General features: G+C 37.1%; 1 protein-coding gene across 8 annotated transcripts in view; it reads right to left on the reverse strand.

Moving 5' to 3' along the window:
* Positions 1 to 21904, reverse strand: part of INPP4B (inositol polyphosphate-4-phosphatase type II B) — a 745035-nt gene that overhangs the window by 335667 nt on the left and 387464 nt on the right. For all 8 annotated transcript variants that reach the window (XM_087866479.1, XM_087866474.1, XM_087866478.1 and 5 more), the window contains one exon: positions 20009 to 20053. In XM_087866479.1, the coding sequence (XP_087722605.1) occupies positions 20009 to 20053 (45 nt within the window). The remainder of the gene's footprint in view (positions 1 to 20008; positions 20054 to 21904) is intronic.

Consider the following 21904-nt stretch of genomic DNA (forward strand, 5'->3'; position numbering starts at 1 on the left):
TGCCTCACTCCATTTCACTTCTCTTCTTGCCATTCAGTGTTAGTGGCATCTAACAAAGTTTATACTCTTTCCTCCAGAACAAAGCAATGGCCACAAGCAAAGGAGACGGGGGCCGGGGACTTTGACAGGAATTTCCACATCTCTATTTTCTGTTCTTACATTAGCAAAAGAAAGTGAGGCTTGGAGGAGAAACCACACAGTGTAGCATAAAGAACATAGAGGAATGACTTTTTCACTCAAGCACTCAAGATAACACTATATTTGAAACCTGGATCCAGCCTAAGGGGTTATGTGACTTTGGATAAATTATCTCTTTGAGTCTCTACATTTTAATCTTTAGAATGGACGTAAAAGGACATATTTCATAGATTTGTTGTAAAGATTATATGAAGCAGTGTATTTAGAATGCTAGGCACATTCTTATTATTAACATTAATATGAATATAGTTATGGTTCAACACAAAAATGGATTTTATCTATCCAATATTCTTTTTTTTTTTTTAAAGATTTTATTTATTTATTTGACAGAGATAGAGACAGCCAGTGAGAGAGGGAACACAAGCAGGGGGAGTGGGAGAGGAAGAAGCAGGCTCATAGCGGAGGAGCCTGATGTGGGGCTCGATCCCATAATGCCGGGATCACGCCCTGAGCCGAAGGCAGACGCTTAACCGCTGTGCCACCCAGGCGCCCCTATCTATCCAATATTCTTATGGTAGTTATATGCTTAAGATATTCCAGGTTGGTCCTAATTTTGTGTAACCTTCTGGTTTTTCAGTAAAAGCATTCTATTAAATTTATAGCTGTGATTTTTGGGGGGGTATTTTCTTGTTTTCATATAAATAAAAATGTTTTAAAATCTTTTACTGGATTATTTGTTAATTTCAGAAATCATAGGTATTAATATGTTGCCCTCTGTGAAATCAGATGCATACTTACACTTGTTAAATATACCTTGGAGGGGCGCCTGGGTGGCACAGCGGTTAAGCGTCTGCCTTTGGCTCAGGGCGTGATCCCGGCATTATGGGATCGAGCCCCACATCAGGCTCTTCTGCTATGAGCCTGCTTCTTCCTCTCCCACTCCCCCTGCTTGTGTTCCCTCTTTGCTGGCTGTCTCTATCTCTGTCGAATAAATAAATAAAATCTTTAAAAATAAATAAATAAATAAATAAATAAACAAACAAACAAACAAACCTTGGACTAGGCACTTCCAAAAAAGAAGCCAAAAATAACAGAAGCTTTATATGCTGTCTGCCCCGCAGCTGAGCTACATGTAAATGGTCAACTCACGCTGTGAGCAGGGGTTTAGGTGGGGGGTTAGTGTTCCTTTATATAGAGAGTGATGGCTCACAGGGAAGCATTATCTTAACCCCTGAGATGTCCCAACGGCTTATGGAAAGGCTTGCTCCTCTGCTCTGTATACTTCCTTCATCAAAAAGGAAGGCAGCACATGCTCATAAGTTGTCTTTTCCTCGCAATTAAAAATAAATGTTATAGCTAGAACCCAATATAGCCTGATGGAAGCATACCTTCTCCTTTGATGAAATCTTACCCCTTGTACCCTCTGTAGACTCTTCATAGTGAAAATGGAAGAGATAAACCCATGCCCCTCAAGGGCAAAAAAGGCCAGGGCACTGAGGATGGGGGATCTTGAATAAAAAAGCAGCCTTTTACAAACAGGGCTTTAGGGAAATAACCATCTGGCTTCTAGGCTCCCTCAACAGCACCATACTTATCTTACCATGGCTAAGAGGATCACCCGCTTCCCCCAAGGCTGTGGGAAAGACTCTTGCAGCCTAGAATACAGTTGGTTTTTTTAAATTTACTTCTCAAATTCTTTTTGTTCGTTCAGGTTTCTTATAAATGTCACATATATATCTTTCTCCTTGTACTCTAGAAAATTAGATGCCACTAATCAACTGATAAGCCAATTTGGGTTATGTTTCCAGTCCAATAAATTACTGTGTACTGCATTATATGGTTTCACAATTACCATCCTATACCAGTGATTAAATCGAGATTATACAAATTTACGACATACATTTAAAAAATGTAACACTTAAAAAGCTGAATAGCCTCTCTTTCTAATTGCTTTGCCAGTATAACACGTATAAAATGCTTTCCTGTTTTTAGTCTCTTCTTCCTTTCTGTTCTTTATTCTTCTTTTCTCTCCAGAATTTTAAGACAACAATTTTTTGAAGCCTAGGCTGCCAACCTCTACAGTTCGGATCCCCTGGGTGGGTTCAGAAGACAATACCGCTTCGTTCCCAGGACACTGCATTCCATGATAATTCAGTTGTGTGCAGTAAAATGGCAGAATGTACACTGTCCCTGCTTCATATTAATATCCACAAAATGAGAATTTCCTAAGTAGTTGGGAATACTCGATTCACTTTTATGTATTTTCCTAAGACTGCTTCTTAGAAAACTGTGGCTCGATACCATACTGACTGATTATGGCCATTAACGTCTACATTCTATGCACATTCAGTATTCTCTGTAGAACCTCTGAGAGTCTTTAATTCATTGAGTCTAGCATTACATCTTGCATGCCTGTTCATTTTAGCATATTTTCAGCTAATCAAGGCTACTTTCTGTAATTCTTCTCATTTGGCATTTTCCCTTTGTGTTCTCTCTTCTGCCATCTCAAATTTCCTCTCCAACATATGTTTCTCTCATCACTCTGAAAGATGAGGTCATTGAAGTCATCACTGTATATTTATAAGACTTGGGACTATTAGGGTCAGGAGCACATCTCTCCTAAGCCACCACAGCTTTTCCTTCAATTAAGCAGTTGTTTTTAAGTCCTTACAGAGATAAAACAAAAATGTGTTATTTCTCCCTTAACTGTTGTGTAGGAGATGTTAATTAACACATACTTCCCTCAAGAGTATGTGAACCATGCATAACTGCCAACATCAGCAATATTTGTTCAAAAAATAAAAAATATATAGAAGTTGGCATAAAAAGATTAGAATGTTTGGAACTCTTTCTCTTTTCCTTTTTTCGTTTTATTTTGTCTTTTAAGGCAATGAGTTAAAAAAAAAAAAAAAAAAAGGTCCCAAATTCAAAATCAGGGCCTGACTCTTCAAGGAGGAGAAGTACTCCCCCATAACATGAACCAACAGTATTAATTTAAGGTTTTAGAAAATAAACAATGTTATTTAGAAAATAAACAATTCAGTGTTTAAGGTTGAAAAATAAGATATAAATCCAAGGGGTGCCTGGGTGGCTCAGTCAGTTAAGTGTCTGCCTTCAGCTCAGGTCATGATCTCAGAGTCCTGGGATCAAGCCCAGCCTTGGGCTCCCTGCTCAATGGGGAGTCTGCTTCTCCCTCTGCTTCTCCCCCCTGCTTCTGCTCTCTCTCTCTCTCAAATAAATAAATAAAAATCTTTAAAAAACCCACAAGAAATCAATGCGTGCGCACACACACACACACACACACACACACACACACACACACAAGAAAGCAAGTCATCCTAATGCAAGAATTCTTTAGACATACTGAAATAATGCTATATTTTTTGCTCCTATACTACAACCATAAAACACTAATCTCATACAAATTTTAAAGTTGTTTTCATTTAAGATAATACGTGAAGCATGCAAAGAAGATGGGGGTTGCGGGGCAGGAAACAAAATGTACTGCATACTTGCTACGTGTCAGGTAGCATTGGGCTTAAACTTTGCTTGTGTTAGCTCATGTCCAGAACGACAATGTGCCTGGTGCTGCCTCATTGTTCCACTAAATTCCGTCTCTCTCTCTTATTTTTTTTTTTTACTAGTCAGTCAGATTTGTGGATCACAACATGTGACTCAAGGATGAAGACCATATTTATTGAATTGTTTTTTACCAACAGCAGAGTATTCAGCTGTCTAATTTTCCCCCCAATAACGTCATCCTGCTCTGTCTCGTCCTCTGCACGTTCAATGGTGAGTTAGCTTTGTTAACAAGAATTGTAAGACTCTCAATACCCTGATAATAGAACCCAAATAAAACATGAGGAAACGATGAGACTAATGCCTTAGGGAGGAAGCAGATGACAGTTATTGAGGAATATAGGCAATAATTTGCAAGAGGGAATTTAAAAGATTTTGTTATAGAAACATTGCTTTAGAATTCTTGCTACACTGAGATTTGAGCACCACTACTCCTAAATTTCATTATAACTGGTTCAGTTATAAATTAGGCTAATTTCCTTCATGTAAAAAGCTGGATTCACATTGTAGGGAAGAAGGTCCTGATATAAATTTTTTTTAACTTTTCCCCCATAACAGAATAATATACAAATATATCATACCACATCTTATGCATGTCTCTGTGTGTGTTAAATAAAAACGTGTTGGCCTTTTAAAAGGAGAAAAAAAAAATGGCTGAGGAGATGAAATTCACTTCCTTAGTGTGGAACAGTATACATATGAAAATAAACTACCCACTTAGTACCCGTTCTGAATTTAAGTATCATTGAAGAATCTAGAGAGAGAGAAAAAAAAACAACCTCTTCCTGGAACAATGGTGCTCTCGGGAAATGCTCTTTGATTGTCTGTGCTCTGGAGCAGTGAAGATGCCAGCTGTACAGAAGACAGCACATTTGCATATAAAAAGAACAAATTTGGTTTAAATCGCTTTTGTCAGTACCAGAAGACTCCCATTCTCCAGCTTGTCCCCAGCTCCCTCAGCTTCTTTTATGTCAATCCTCAGAAAATACTATTTTGTCTTGTTTTCGTATTACCTTGGTGATTGAGACTCCATCCTCGAGCAGCTGAATTACACACAAGTCTGTGCTCGCATCCCTTCAAGTTTTGATATCCAACCCTCCATGCCGAAAGCCCCACACTGGTCTGGCATCATCACCCGACACTGTATTCAGACTGGGCTCTCTGTGTGCAAGCTCCAAATCCACGCTCCGCTTCAGAAACAAGAGCTTGCAGCTTTCTGCTGCTCTTTTCAGCAGGAACATATGTGCTGCTTAAGAAAGGATGAAAACGTTGTTCCAAGAATGGAAGCAGGTCCCTCTGAAGACTATAAGAAATACTCTAAGTCAGTTAATGGAAGTTTGTAGTGTTAGAACTAGGATAGCAGAAGTCAGAGAAAACAATGCAGAGAACAACCTTAAGCCTTTTACCTGCCCACAGGCCAAGATGACGACATTCTTCCAGGACTATCAGTTCGACAGAGGAACCAACAGGATTCCTATCCGGACAAGCAGAGGGTCCATCAGTGGATCCAGAAGGGCATGTGGGTTAGTAAGGAGTGGCTGCCTGCTTCCCTGTTTTACCTCCAAACCAAGAGATGTGGCCAGTGGGGCTGGTGGAGACAGTTACAGGAGGGGTGGCAGGAAACTCAGAGCCCGAATTACCAAAGATGGATGGCGTAGAGAAGTGCACTCAGAGCTGTTGAACTCTAAGGACACAGAATGATTGATGTCTAGGAGGTATTTGGGAGGACAAATAAAGGAAATAGGGTCCTGGAATGTTGCCTCCAGGGGTTGATGGTCTCCTGAAAGAGTCCATTTGTTTGGGCAGGAAGTAGCATGCAATCTGGAAAGCAGTTGTTCAATCTGGACATCTTTACACATAACACATTGACTCACGCTCTGGCTTTCACCAAATCCTGAATGAGGCCATTTTTAGACATGTTTTCCCAAACCAAAATATTTTAGCGGAGTTGCATTGTATATATTACACTTAAGGGCTTACATTTTAGGAGGTGGTGTTAAAATTAAGGTATTTTTTTAAATTTCAGTTAATATTATTTTTTATAAATGTGCTGCGCTTAGTATCTATATGTGGAATTAATCATTTTTTAATGAAATTGTTGTCCCTCTAATGCCAAATATTTTATAACTAGATTAAAAGCATTAAATTAAAGCCTTACATAAATAGAAAATAAGAGGGGAGAAGGAGGGATGGGGGGAATAGATTGTCCTGAGGGGGTAGTTAGCTTCTTGTTTTACTTGTCTCCATCTAAAACATCATTTGGGGGCAGGAGAGTTTTGAAGAGCTTGAAGAATGTAACTCCCCATCTTTCTTGAATCTCTTGAGTCAATCATACATGTGATTTTCCTGTAGAGAAGAGAAAATCAAGCTTTCGGGGTGTCAATTCTCCCATCACAAGATCGTTGACTCACAGGAAATAAAACAAGGTTTTGGTACAGATAAGCTAAAGCTAGAAATGACTCGCGATCCAGGAGACACAGAACACGAGAAAGAAGACAAGCGAGTATGTGTAGGTGAGAAAGCAAATATGGGATAGTCTGAGGGCAGGAAGGGTCTAATTCTTCAGAGCAAAATCCACAAGTTAACACTATGTGGAAAAAAGCGTAGATCAGACCATTTGAAAAGTAGGAGATAGTGGTTCTAGGAGAATCAGAATTTGAAGGAAACAAAGAGGATACTTCTTCGAAAAATTGGGATCTCCAAGGACAGCAGTTTAAACCTAAAGCTGAGCAGAGTTCCTGCTAGCTGACTGAAGAGCCTTAGCTATACAGGAAGTTTCAGAACAAAGGAGAAGTAGTTTACACTACTCAAAATAAAGAAGAACCACCTTCTCTACTCTCCCAGGATATGTGGTACACTAGATAAGATAATATGAGACACCTTCTGTTTGAAGGTCTCCTTGACAGTTCTTACTTTCTTTATGCACTAAACCACCCAAGGTTCCCGGTCATCGATCCCAGTCCTGACCGGGTGACTGGATTTGTGATGGAGTCTCAATATTCTCATCTGGAAATGGGGAATTATAGTTCTTCTCACTGAGTGTTTGTGAAGGTCTGATTCAATACGTCAAAAACAAGATGAATTTCTAACAACGCACTAATAATATATTTTTCATTTTCACACATATTTGCTCAAACACCTGTGAAATAAGAATTCTAATCTACAACTTACCCATGAAGAATCAGAATTTAAGAGAGGGTAAGGGATTAACCCAAGACAATAAATAGAATAATACCGTCAAGTGATCGCTTATATATTTAGCACCATTCTTAGTGCTTTAAGTACACTACCTCAGATTAATCCACAAGGCTCCCCCCAATAAAAATGAATTGCCTAGGGTCACACAGGTAGCCAGTAGCAGAATCAGGATTCAAATGCTCTCAGGATGGCAATGCAGCCCATGCTCTCAAATGCCACCCTTGTATTGCTTTCTCTCAGGGTTTATGTAGTATAGACCGAAATGTAAGCTCAAAACTCTAGACCCAGTGCATTTCTACTGTTTTAGTTGACTGTTATGCTTCTTGCTATTTGTTTATGTATGTTCTTACGAGCATCTCTGTAAGAAGATTGCTTGCTTCGTGATGCTGTCATAATACCAGAATCTTAAAGTGACTTTGTGAAGAACTTTAGGCATAAAATTCTACACGGGTAAGTAATCACCAGCTATACAGTCTAGTTACCGAATGCCCTTGTTCAGCTCAACCTATGACTGATTCCTCCTGTCAGTTCTTTCTAGAAGAACTCCAAGGGCAATAAGGCTCTATCCCTCCTAAAACATAATTTGTTAATAACAAAATATCAATGGTTAAATAATTGTATTTATTAATAATTTTAAAATGAGTTGCTTTTTACAAATAATTGTGTTAACAATAATTACAAAACATTTAAAGGGCATATCTAAGCATATACATTTATTTTATGACAAAACGTGAGAGGAAAAAAGCAATGGCGTTCATGGATGCGTTCAGTTCATGGATATTTATTGAACATCTAAATGTACCCAGCATGATTCTGGGTGACAGTTTCACAGCAGTGAACAAGAAAGAAGTTCCCTATTTTATGGACTTCTTCTAGCGAGACATGAAGTTTAAAATAATAATTTAGTGAGAATTTTAAACAGTGGGTTAAACTGAGTGTTGGGAGAGAGGGTGGATCGAGAAAAGCTTCTCTGATGAGGTGACGTTTGAGCTGTGACCGAAAACATACCAAGAAGCCAGCTTAGAGAGAACAACAAATGCAAAGACCCAAATGTTTGGCTTGTTTGAGAAGCAAAAAGAAGACCAAGGATGATGAATAATGAGCTAGAAGGTTGGCATAAGTATGGTGAGAATGGTCTGCTCCTCAAGATCCTTATGGAATATGCTAGGGTATTTCAACTTTATTCTAAGTGAAATGGAAGTCATTAGAGGATTTTATCTAGGCAAGTGAAGAAATCACATTGATAGCTTGAAAAGACTACTCCGGCTCTTCTATCAGGAGGGGACCATGCAGAGGCAAAAGCAGATGCCAGCTTCCCATGAGGACCCCCCTCACTGGCCCCAGTGAGAGCTGTTAGCTGCTCAGAATTGAACCACAGCAGTGGCAAAGGAGAGGGTTGGTCAAATTCAGAAAATACTTTCAACACAGAAATTATAGAACTTGGTGAGGGATTTAATGTGAGGTTAGGGAAAAGAAGAATCAAGAAAGGGTTAAAATTTGGGGACTGGCATAATTGAATGGATGGTCATGCTTTTTATGCAGATGGGCATTATGAAGGAACAACATTTTGGGAGGGACAGGAACGGGAATCAAGAAATCAGGTTTTAATTATCTTAAGTTTAAAATACCTCCTAGATGAGCAAGTGGAGATATTTACCAGCCAGTTGAAGATGGGAGTTGGGGGCTCCATGGAATAGTGAAGGCAAGACTTGGAAACAAAGGCCCATAAATGTGGTTTAAAAGCCATGGATTGTGAAATTGCTTAGAGTGAGAGGGTATTTAAGTTTTGTGTGGGGATAAAACTGATAACCTGAATTTGGCCAAGTTTTGACCTGGGAATACCGTTTTTGCTTCAAGGGACTTCTGAGACCTTACCACTATAGATAACAGCCAAGAACAATCTTTTGTCCTTGGTAAAGTAGAGGTAATAGGAGAGTAAGCGGCAGAACACTTAAAAAGCTTTGGGCTTTCTCATGCCTGGTATAAGACCACAGGCAAGTCACTTAACTCCTCTGAGAGTCAGTTTCTTCCCCTGTGAAATGGGCATAGCACCACCTTGGCCAACTGCAAAAGGTCAAAGCTCGAGTAAGAATCATTTGGGAAAAAACTGTTTTATACAGTGGGAATGTTAAGGGACTTTTCTTGAATCCTGCATTGCACTCTACTAGGTCTCTTCTCTTCCCCACGGCATGATTCCCAGGCGGCCTAGGATACATTTGGATACCATCTGCTCCACAAGAAGGCTGACTGATCAATTTCCGTCACACAGACAGCAGCATCAGGGGATCTTGCTCCCTTACAACCTCCGTGGCTTTCGACTTTATGCAAAGGAAAACCACCTAATGAACAAAGCCCCTAGGTAGTCCTGATTCCCCAATTACCCGTAAGTAGCAACAGATGCTGCAGAGGTAGACCTGTTCCAGTGACCAGCCGCTCTCAGTAATGAGACAATGGAGGGAAGAAAGTAATTAGGCAAATCACACAGAAAGAATAATAACTAGATGGGGCATGTTGATCATGGATAAAAGACACAAATAAAAAAGGTGGAAAGGAAACATTTAAAAAAAAACCTCTAATTTCACAATTTGCCAAATCTATGTGAAGAATCAATTTTGGCCTGTGAAGTTAGACCTGGTGAAAGACCTCCTTTAATTGAAAGCTCCTATGGTATATTACTCAGAAAGAAATGTGACAAGGATAGATATACTTTATCACAACATAATTCAATTAAATGATACGGTTGCAGCAAACAGGGAGTGGGAAGAGAAGTTTGATTCTCATATACTTCTCCTTTATTAATGATGTCACATATCTCAACTCCCTGAAAAGGCCAAACTAGAATCTAGACCGGTGTCAGTAGGACAGGTTATATTCCAACTGCAGGACACATTCAATCTTGAGACTCTAGAAACCACTACCCACACAACAGTCCTATTAAGAAGCTCTAATTGGTTCATTTTCTCTTCTTCCAGTTAAATCCCTAATGATTTCAGCAGTACAAAAACGTAATGCCGGTCTTTGATAGCCTTTTATTGTCTTCTCTTTCCCATTCCTGCACTTTTAATCATCAACCACAAAAAACGTGGCCTTTGGAGTTAAAATCTATATTCTTCCACCTCCTAGCCTTATACCTTTGGGCAAGCAACCGAATTCATCTGTGAAACATGAATAGCGAGAAGCACCTAAAGGGTCAGTTGTAGAAGCAGAGATAAAAAATGAAAAGGATACAGCCTAATACCTGGCACTTAGAAGGAGTTCAATAAATGATACCAATTATTATTCCAAAAATAGAGTCTTGACCTCCTGCTCAAGGAAGTACTCATTGAGTACTCACCCAAGGTTATATTCAAAATAATAAATCTTAACCAATCATTAAATACATGTCAGATACTAGTTTAAGTGCTTTATGTACATTAACTTATTTAATTCTAGCAAGAAACTTATAAGGTAGCTACCAATACACTTCCCATTTTATAGATAAGAAAACAGAGATTCAGACTGTAATTTTTCTAAGGTCAAGTGGCTAGGTGGTAAACAAAGACAGGATTCAAATGCTTGCAGTTGGCTTCACACTCCCATCTCTTAACTGGTGAGATATATTGCCTCCCCACTCAGACTGTAGACTGAAATCTGAGCCTGAGATGCAAATCCACTTCTATTAGTTGTCTATTATTTTGTTGTTGTTGGGCTGTTGGTAAATGGTTGTTCTGAAAATGTCTCCTCACAAGTACTGCTCATTAACTGATGTTGTCAAAATTGAGATAGCTTAAAGAAAGGGAAGATTCTTCCGTACGCAAACTCTGCATTGGTAGGCAGTTGTCGGGGGCACAGCATGGCTAAGCCTTCTTTGAGTTTCATCTAGCATAACCCCAAAGCCAGTAAGACTCAATTGTTCCTGATACCCAAATGCAATTTGCTAGCTATAGACAATGTGTAAAAAGTTGTGTTCATTTAGAATTTTTTTTTTTAAGATTTTATTTATTTATTCGACAGAGATACAGACAGCCAGCGAGAGAGGGAACACAAGCAGGGGGAGTGGGAGAGGAAGAAGCAGGCTCCTAGCAGAGGAGCCTGATGTGGGGCTCGATCCCATAACGCCAGGATCACGCCCTGAGCCGAAGGCAGACGCCCAACCGCTGTGCCACCCAGGCGCCCCCATTTAGAATTTTAAAACAAGTTTCTAATAAATGTGCAATGGTTATAAAATATTGCAAGAGAATTCCTAGAGCCTTAATTTGTTTTTGTTGTGGGATTATAAGTAATAAAGAGGGATATGTAAGTGAGCATTAAATGCATCACCTTGGAAAATGAGCTCTAGGATGTTGTTTCATGAAATTTGCTACTCCCTTTGCCTGAATTGTCTCTTGTGTCCCTCCTAAACCAACTGAAATCTTGCTCATCCTCCCATTTCTGGTCCAAGTGCCACTTCCCCTGAGATGTTGTTTCTGATTCCACAGTTGTATTTAATTACTGTTTGCACAGTATTTCCATAGTTGTTGGTGTATGCCCTTATTTTGCCCTTACCATAATCTGCCTAGCATTCTAGTTGTTTGTCTCCACCACCTCCTAGAAATTCATGGAAAGCAGGAATTAATAAGAAAGGGATATAGCCTGGTGGTTCAAAGCAGGAGCTTCAGAATCAGACTTGGATCCCCCCCCCTTTTTATGAGAGAGAAAGAGCAGAAGTGGGGGGAGGTAGGGCAGAGGGAGAGAGAATCTCCAGCAGGCTCCATGCCCAGCTCAGAGCCTGATGCAGGCCTCAGTCTCCCCACCCAGAGACCATGACCTGAGTAGAAATCGAGAGTTGGACACTTAACTGACCAAGTCACCCTGGCATCCCTTCAACTTGGATCCTGACTTTGTCACTCAACTTTCGTAAGATCTTTGGAAAGTTGACCATTGAGAATTTTACATTTTTTACCTCTCAAATGAACACAATATAGGAGAGCATGCTCTGTACTCAGATTCTTTGGTTCAAATCTTGGGCTCATTTTTGATCTTTTTATGCCTGTTTCCTTTCCTATAAAACAAAAGTGACTGATAATAGAGCAATTACCTCATAATTAAATTGTGAAAATTAAAGTAATTAATTCATGTAAATTATCGAGGACAATGTATGGTAAACAAACACTTGATAAATGTAGTTATGTCTAGTGTTATCACCTTGTGGAGTTGTGATGAGGAAAACATGGCAATCTGTTTGTAAAGAGGTAACTACCATTTCATAATACCATGAGTATCATAGAGTCTCAGAAAATGGTAGCTACTCCTGTGCTATGACTGTGATCCCAGCACTTTGCACAATGCCTTGTCTTTAGACGGTCCCCCGCAAATTATTGTTCAGTGGAAAACCATGTTTTATAAGGAAAGTATCATACTGTAAGAATCAAGAGATTGGCAATCTATGTATGACGAAGCAACAAAATAGGACAAGCACAGGTCTGATCTAATTCTTACTAGGTACTTCTATTACTGCTGGAAGATGATCTTACAGCTTATAAGAAGTAATATTTTATCAATAAAAATTAAATACAAAAATACACCTCTGTGCTTGGTATTCCCTTTAGCTGGAGCATCGTACCATGAATAGGGTAAAAAGATTCAAGAAGATAGACTAGAATGTTCCATTTTCCCAATGGAGCTTTGAAAAAGTCAGAGCTTTATAATCATTTATAGAACACAGACCAGCAGGAAAGTAGAAATGAACATAGGAAAGAATTGGTAAGTTTGGCCTCCGAAGATTTTTTTTCTTTTAGAGAATCATATAAAACAATTCCTGATTTATAGCCATTCATAAAGTATGAATGGACCTGACATGCAGGTTAATGAAGGCCCTAGCAAGCTATAAAAGCCGTGTCTATAAAGAGATGAGACTGTTTTTGTGCAGCTTGTCAGTCCGAGCACATTTTAACACACATTTCAAATTCTGAACACAGAAAACTGATCACATAATTTACATGACTTTCTGGTTTTTGCTGTTGTTTGTTTGTTTTTTCTAACCAGGCTGTGAGAAATATAGTGGCTCTATAGACAAAATCCAAAAGCAGTACACATAACCTTATACGTGATCCAACAGTAGAACAAAGTATTTAGAATCAACACCCTCCTGGACAAAGGCTTAACTACCAAATAGGATAACTTCTCCTTTCTGAAAGCCACTCCAATATTTGAATTTACCTACCTAGAGACATCTTGTCATTGTGCCATAACATAATGTGGTGATAAAACTGAATTTTAATTACTGAATTCTAGGATGGTACATGTCATTTACCTAGTATAGATGTTTAGTGGGTTGCATATCCACAAGACTGGTTTTTTTTTAATCCTTCATTTCCACAGAAAAAATAGTTTCCACAAGTGGTAAATTTCAATTTGCCTATTTAGTCACATTATGTATGGCAGAACTGGCATGGCTTACAGAGTGAATGTGAAGTTAATTTCTTATAAAACACTTGGAATCACTAATTTTTCTATATATACCACTATTCTAAAAGACCAGAAGTAGATGAATCAAGAATCAAATCTGAAAACACATTTCCCATTTTCTCTTCAAGGAAGACAAGATGGCTGCCCTTTCTATATGTAACTTGGTATAATAATAAATAAGTACTTAGTGTATGCTTTTTGCATGTGTGTTTTCTGGATTTGAAGTCTTTATCTTGTTCCAAGCACCAAATATCTACTTATGCTGCTCTCCTGGTCTAAAATATAATTCCTCCTTTCCTCTTCCTATTCTTAATCCTATTTTCTTACTTGAAGAATTGATTTTAGTTAGTCTTCCTTAGGAAGCCTTTTTTGACTACTCCTTCCTATACTAGTTTGATCCTTTACACAATCTCTTATATTCTCAGAGACCCTAAAAATAGCTTAGCTTTTAAACGTCACGTAACGATTTCAGGAGTCTTAGTTTGACCTCTCTAATTATGCAATGAGCTAATTGAATATAAAGAGCAGAATTTTACTCCTTTAGCTATGCCCCTTTTCTTGTTCAGCTATTCTGGTTAACCATTTTTTTAAAAATGGCAACACCTGATTGTGACATTTAAATGGGCACATTGCAGAGATTTGGGAAGATAGGAGAAAGTATAACAAAGGAAATTAGAATTCTACTAACTTGTCATAACCACAGTTAAAGATACTCATACCCATTCTTCCAACCTTATTCTTTTGTACATACAAAGAGAGTTAAATAAGGGTCATGTTGTACGTGTAGTTTGTTATTCTGCTTTGACAATTTTTATATTCTCTTGTTTGATAAAATATCCCTCTGACGGATCGTTCTTATGACTGTATAGTACTCCATCTTAAAACTATATGTTTCCTTATAAAAATTAAACAACACATGTTGATTGACTCTTAAGTAGAGAATAAAATACAGTGCCCTGTACTTTCCTTCATCCATTCTGAATTTGAGGTTTTAGCAGAAAAGTCAAGAAATGAAATGATAAAATGGAAATAGAGTTAATTATGTCTGAAAATGTATGATGATATGTGACCATTTTGAAGAGATAACAGATGCATTTCTACATTGTCTATTATTGATTTTTATCTGTGATAGCTTTCACTATATCACTATGAAATTATAGCAGTTGCTATAGCCTTATCGATTTTAGAGAAAACTGAAAAATGAATCAAGGCTCTGTTAAATAATTTGAGCCTCAGATTAGTCTGATTTTATATACTAATAAAACCTATAGGAGGAGTTGATACATTTTTTTCAAGAGGAAAAAGTCTCTGGAAAAAATTATCCCATAACTTAAATATGGATTCTTAAAAGATAAAACACCTTTACAAAAGGCAAGGGATTTAACTGTCTGTTGGCTTTGAACCTTCTCTCTCTCTATCTCTTGCTCACTAGAGGCTTGGCAGCACCTAATCGCCAGGGCTGATCCTATTACCCTGCGGTTAGGGGGTGAGAGAGACTAGAAGAGGCCATGGGGTCAGGATCTCACTGGATCAGTATTCCTTCTAACCCACAATTGTCCTGCTTTGACCTTGGCATTCTTGTCACCCAGTAAGTGGTTCTTCACTATCCTACCATTTCCTCTGAGGCTTTTTTTTTTTTTTTTTTTTTTACTACAAGACCAGATCAGCTCCTAACTTGGTTTCATTCCTGATCAAACCAGCAACCCAATTCATTACCCTTGAGCCCCAGTATTTCCATTCCTACAACCCTATTACTTGCTGCACAAATATTTACTATAGCCAGGCCCTCTTGCTGAGAAAGTCACCTGGGTCTTATGTTCAGTATGGGCACTTTCTAAATAAGTGTCCATATCCTAAGTTCCTTCGGATACACAGAGGCCTTCTTTGGTCTCTATATCTAAAATAGTTCCTCCATCTCCCAAGTCAATTACCTCTCCCCCAAACACGTTCTATACAGTTGCTCTGTTTGCTATCTTCATAGAACTTAACACTACCTGAAATTATTTACTTACAAGTTTTCTATGCTCCCAATACAATTTGTATGAATGAATGATTTGTATTGTTAGAGATTTCACTCCAGCATCCATGTCTTTACATTCCTATCATAATTGACACTGAGGCTGTTGACATGCCTAAAATGTGTCTTTTGATGCACCCTTATGTCTGGTCATTGGCTTCCATTAGGTATCAGCCATCAAGGTATAAACCATTTTAAGAATATCGCTTCACAGTGTCAAATAAAGAACATAAGGACTACATGCACACACACACACACACACACACACACACACACACACGCCATCTCTCCTATTTTAATATACATTAGTGCCTATTGTTTTGGATTTATGATATGTAGTATCCACATAAAATATGAAAACATACTCATAAGTATTCTATTGACTTTGGAGCTAGTAAATGGAGATATATAAAAGTAAACATTATAAGCATAAATGAAAGGATAAACTTAATAAATGGTTAATAGTTCTTTTATATCTTTGTCAAGATTAGTCTTCTCTATATATTTTCCACAATGGTTTCAAAAGAAATGCACCCAGATTTTAAGAAGTGACTCTCTTCTTTATTCTTTCTTTCTTTTTTTCTTTTATTTCCTTATTTCTTTATTTATTGTAGAGAGGGAGAGAAAGAGAGAGGGAATGAGCAGGGGGAGGGACAGCAAAGGAGACCAGCAGACTCCCTGCAGAGCAGGGAGCCTGAGGCAGGGCTCCAGCCCAGGACCCTGAGATCTTGACCTGAGCCAAAATGAAGAGTAGGATGCTTAATTGAATGAGCCTCCCAGGCGCCCCATGATCTCTCTTTTTAAATGCTTACTTTGTTAAAATAAAAACAATATTATTAAACTGTAAGAAAATCTGTGTTCTCTTGGGTTTTTAATTATTTCTCTCTTTGTGGACATAAAAAGGGTAGCAACACATTTAAATGAAACAATGAAAAAGATGTGGAAGCAGGGTTGCAGATATAAGGGTGAGTTACATAATTTAAATTCAGTAAACCATTGGAATGCAATGGCAATGGACCTGAGATACTCACTTTTTCAGTAAATGCTGAACTTGTGTTATCAAGACATTTTTAACCAATTAACTTGCCCAATTGCCTAAGCATCTTCTACCTCATTTACTTGAATAAAGATGTAGCAGAGGAAATTCTGCCAGACACAGTGATTTTATAATGGCATACAGACAAGGCAGAAACAAATCCTCAATGGAAAATATACAAAGCAATATGACACCTAGGAAATTAGTGAAGCTGTTTTCCCAATTTAAAAGCAAGACCATTGAAATCCTCAATTTATTTGAATATTCTGGCAAGGAATCAAATATCAAAAATCTATTTGAAAAATTAGGTGGAACAAAAGCCTTCTACTTTGTTTAATTCTTTAAAAAAGTTTTTTATTAAGATGCCTTATTTTTTTGATTAAATAAATATGCATTTTTTAATAATGATAAAAAATACTTAGGAAACTATTATTCTCTCATTATTATGAAGTTAACTAGTTAGCAGGTGAAGTCAAAGAATTTGTGGGATTTTAAAAAAACTCAAAGAGAAAAGTATCAAAAAATATACAGTAAAACCTACATGAGTTTAATTGTAATGTCCTTGAAAGAGTTTTTAAAAGGCTTTTTTTTTTTTAAAGAAATGCTACAATTGAGGGTTTTAAAGTGCTCAAAAGCATAACAGTTTGGGGAATTTATCTTCCAGGATCAACAACAAAATTTCCCGAAGACTAAATAATTTCGTTTACTTGTAAGGCATTTTTTTTTTTTTTGCCATGTGATAAGATAAAATTATCTGTTGTTAAGAATTCTAGTGGTTTTTCTGAATAAATATGAAAAAAGAAAAGCTTTTTTAATGGGAGGAATATTATTATCAATTAATTCTCAAAGCTGCTCATCTCTTGGATCGATGATTTAAAGCCAGAAATATAAGTGACGACAGCATTGCTACTGAATTTGACTGGGCTTTCAAAACAAAACAAATATAGCTAGGTCTTTGAACAAGACAGATAACTTCACTTGAAAAAGAAGATACATATTTGCCCTAGGCACCCTGTCTCTTGAAAGGTGGCCTCCGTGTTTGACTAATAGCCTCTCCTCTGATTGTCTTTGCCTCCTTCAGATTTCACCTTGTTCTCCAGGATGCAAATAAGAAGGCTTTATCTGTGTTTTGAAATACACTAAGTTACTCTAACAAATCTTTACTCTTTGAAATTCCAGTAAAATAGTAAAAAAATAATTCTTCCCTTAAAAATGAGAGACGAATAAAGGCTCAAGTAGTAAGAGTTACAGTGAGTGAAGAGGCTTGTTTTGCTACTCAGATCCCTTTCTGAAACAAGTTCTTTCTATATCTGACACCATCTGAGAACTCTCTAGGAAAAAAAAAAAAGTATAGCTTTTTGGTGATACCACAGAAGTTTCCTGAGTTTTCACATTTTTGTTTCTTAATACCTGGGAAAAGAAAAAATCTAGAATCCTTAACGTAACAGCAACTTTCAGCTACATTTGTAACAAAAATAAAAATTTTTTAAAAATGAATTCTACCAAAATCTAGAACACTGACAACACTAAGTGCTGGTGAGGATGTGGAGTAACAGAAGTTCTCATGCATTGCTGGTGGGAACGCACAATGGTACTCGCACCTTGCAAGACTATTTGGAAATTTCTTACAAAACTTAGCATACTCTTACCATATAACAACGTGCTCCCCCGTATTTACCCAAAGATGTTGAAAACTATCTGTACACAAAACTTGCATGCACCTTTATTCACAATTACCACAATTTGGAAGTCACGGAGATATCCCTTAGCGGGTGAGTGGACAGATAATCTGTGCTACATCGCAGCCTTGGAACACTACTCAGTGCTAATAAGAAATGAGCTCTCAAGCCACGGAAAGACATGGAGGAAACTCAAATCCGCATGACTAAGTGCAAGAAGCCAATCTGAAAGGGTTACTGTATGATTTCAACTATATGACATGCTGGAAAAGACAAAACTAGGGAGACAGTAAAAAAATATCAGTAGTTGCCAAGGGTTAGGGGAGAGAGGGCTGAATAGACTGAGCACACAGGATCTTTAGGGCAATGAAGATACTCTGTACGATACTTTAATGATAGATATATGCCATTATACATGATCCAAATCCATAGAAAGTACAACACCAAGAATGAACCCAAACGTAAACTACAGACTTAGAATAATAATGATGTGTCAATGGACGTTCTTCAGCGGTAACAAATGTACCACTCTGATAGGGGAAGATATGCATTTATGGGGCCAGAGGGCATATGGAAAATCTCTGTACTTCCTGTTCAACTGTGCTGTGAACCTAAAACTGCTCTAAAAATAAACTCTATTAGAAGAAACAATAAAAGCAAAAAAGTATGTATAGTTATTATCTCGATAAGTTACACTTCAAAATGTAATATTTTGAGCAAAGGATATAAATTTGACATCTATTTAATTATATAATGAAAATATATATTCCTGGAATAATTGAGACTCCAAACCACTAAAAACTACCATAGATAGTAAATGTACATATTTCAATTTGCCCATAACTTTATAAAACATGTATATTAATATATAAAGATTTAGATACCTGGTCTCAGAATAGGAAATTGGATACCTGTATGTATGATTCTATAAAACCTCATTGCTTTCAAAACATTTTAGAACCATAAGAAGAAAAAAACCCCTCTCTAATGGTTCATATGAACCATATTTTACCCTCTTTAAATACCATTTTGCAGCTAATTCCCTAATGACATTTTGCAGTCATACGGAATTCAGACACAGAGCAGGTCCCACTCACTAGCTAAAGCAGTGGATAGGCCACAGTGTGTACGTTTTTAACTCATCCTTGGACAAAGTTACAAATTTCTACATGTGACAGATCTTTAAAGTTGCTTAAGCAAGTCAAAGTTTTGAATTATTGCTAAATTCTCAAATACTAAGGATCTGTCCACAAAATCAAGATGGAAGAGAAAGGGGATTTTTGAGTATGTGACATTGAAAAGAAGAGGCAGAAACCTCGTAATGGCATAAAGGAAGACTACATGAGCCCAGTCTCTAGCTCAAGGAGCAGGTAAACACATGGATTTCCAGAAATGTTGATTGGCAGCAAAGTCCAGTCACTGTATTAGGATGAGGGCTGGGCATCAAATCTGTGGTCAGCTGACCTGGTTAAGAGGCACAACTCTGCCACCACTGAACCCTATACCCTTGGGTATGAACTGACCTACTCCACAGCTCTCTCTCTTTACTTACAAATGGGGGGAAGTGACATCACATAGAATGAGTTTTTTTCCCCCTCAGCTTTGTTATTTTTTTTTTAAACTGAAGTATAATGAATATAGTGTTGTATTAGTTTCAAGTATACAATATAATGATCCAATAATTTCATGACATTTGTCAGTGCTCATCATAATAAGTGTACTCTTAAACTTTTTCATGTATTTTACCCATCTTGCCACCCACCTCAAAATAACACCTTAAAGAACGAAAGTTTCTTATAGAACAATGTTCATAAAAGTTTGTAAATTATATAATGATATAAGCAGTGATATAATGATATATGCAATCTAAGGTTGTAAACTATATATACAAATTGCTCTTCTATTTATTACTATAAATCAGATAGAATTCCTTACCAAGGATGAATTCTAACTGTGGTTCATTTGGAGTCTTCTGAATACCTATAAATAATGAGTAGAAATTCAGATTAAAGATATTTAACTCATAATAATAAAAAATATGTCAATACATATTACTATGCTTCACCCTGCCCAGGTCGTATAAATACATTATTTGGCAGAAAGATTTAACTTAGTTAATTGTTCAAATTTATAAGCAGTTGGTTCTCAGGGGAGGACATAATCTTTACAGCAGAACTAAATATGACTAAAGTTTTGACTGATTTACTTAGCACTACAGCTATAAAGAAACTGAAAAAAACATATTTTTGCAGCTTTGACACATTTAAAAGGTATTTTTCAATTGTTAGTTTCTCTTAGATGCATGTAAACAAAGGCAAAACCTTAAAAAAAGATGACCTCACAAAAGTACTCTCTTACGAAGATTTCTCTTTCAAACCACTTTGGCCTGCTGTAAATAGCAAATTATTAATTATAGAGCTATGCCTAATAAGGTGATGAAAGACATTATGGTGGTGGTTATTATGCCAAATTCCTGATAGCTCAAACCAATGTTCTGATAAATGTTTCTATTCCTTTTTTCTTGATTCTTAAGAAATCTAATAACATGGCTAAATGATTTAGAGTGAAGTGGAGAGAAAGTCTGAGAACAAAAGTAAGGGCATGGGAACATGCAATGGTTAGAAGGTAGCAAGTTCAGGCTGTGCCGAGTGATAATTTGCTATAATGTGATAATGTGGGTATCTGATGGCCACACACAGCTCAGGGTCTTCCTAAACAAAAGGGGATGAGAACTTTGATGCCACTTATTATAACTCATGGGTGACCAAAGAAGCAAAACTAAAATTTATGTAAAAATAAACTATTTGGTAATAAATGTAAGAACATTACAAAAATAATTTTCTTGTTTATTTCTACTTGTACATTTACCAAATACAATTTAAATTTACTACTAATATATTGTCAGAACCACCTCTTTGTATAAAAACCATCTATTTTTTATTTACAAGGTTAACACTTTTTTTTTTAAAGATTTTATTTATTTGTCAGGGAGAGAGAGAGAGAGTGCGCATACACAAACAGGGGAGAGTGGCAGGCAGAGGGAGAAGCAGACTCCACCCTGAGCAGGGAGCCCAGTGTGGGACTTGATCCCAGGATCCCAGGATCATAACCTAAGCCAAAGGCAGATGCTTAACTGACGGAGCCACCCAGGCGTCCCCAGAGTTGACACTTTTTTGCATGGTAACCATTTATTTTTTTCTCCTGCTGACGTTTAACAATATTATGGTTAAAAATTTTACACTTTCCAAGAGAGATGAGAGTGACAATTATTAGTTAGATTTCTGTTCATTTCAAATAGTGTAGATTTTTTAAAAAATTATTAACAACTGCTGTAAGCTTTGACAACCAAATTTCTTAGAAAATTTATCCAACCAATACTGTTTTCTAAAGACAGAATTCATGCTGAAAAATAAAACCAAAACTCTGGAATTTTAAGCATGAGAGAAAACATACAATTCTTCCAATGATTTTAATTACTTGAGTAGCACAAAAACCAATTCTAATGCCCAAATGCAAATCTTGGCAAATCTCCATGCTTGCTCTATTTATGTGACTTTGTGCTCTCAGGTATAGCAGTGACAATCTACATGTCTAGGGTAACCGTTGTACCCTAATGCTTTCAGATTTTTTTTTTTTATTATTTATCCCTAATGCTTTCAACTTATATGCTTTTGATTTTAAAGAGAACATTTCTATGTTCAAAAAATAATAATTTCACATGATATTATATAAATGCTAAATAGGTTTACTTGAAAAGTATTTATTAGTGCCTTAATACACATTCAAGAACTTTGATTCTACTATTTGATAATTAACCATTTCATAGGCTAT

The sequence above is a fragment of the Ursus americanus genome, chromosome 13, assembly GCF_024610735.1.
Source record: "Ursus americanus isolate L20-20 chromosome 13, mUrsAme1.1.p, whole genome shotgun sequence".
Lineage (NCBI taxonomy): Eukaryota > Metazoa > Chordata > Mammalia > Carnivora > Ursidae > Ursus > Ursus americanus.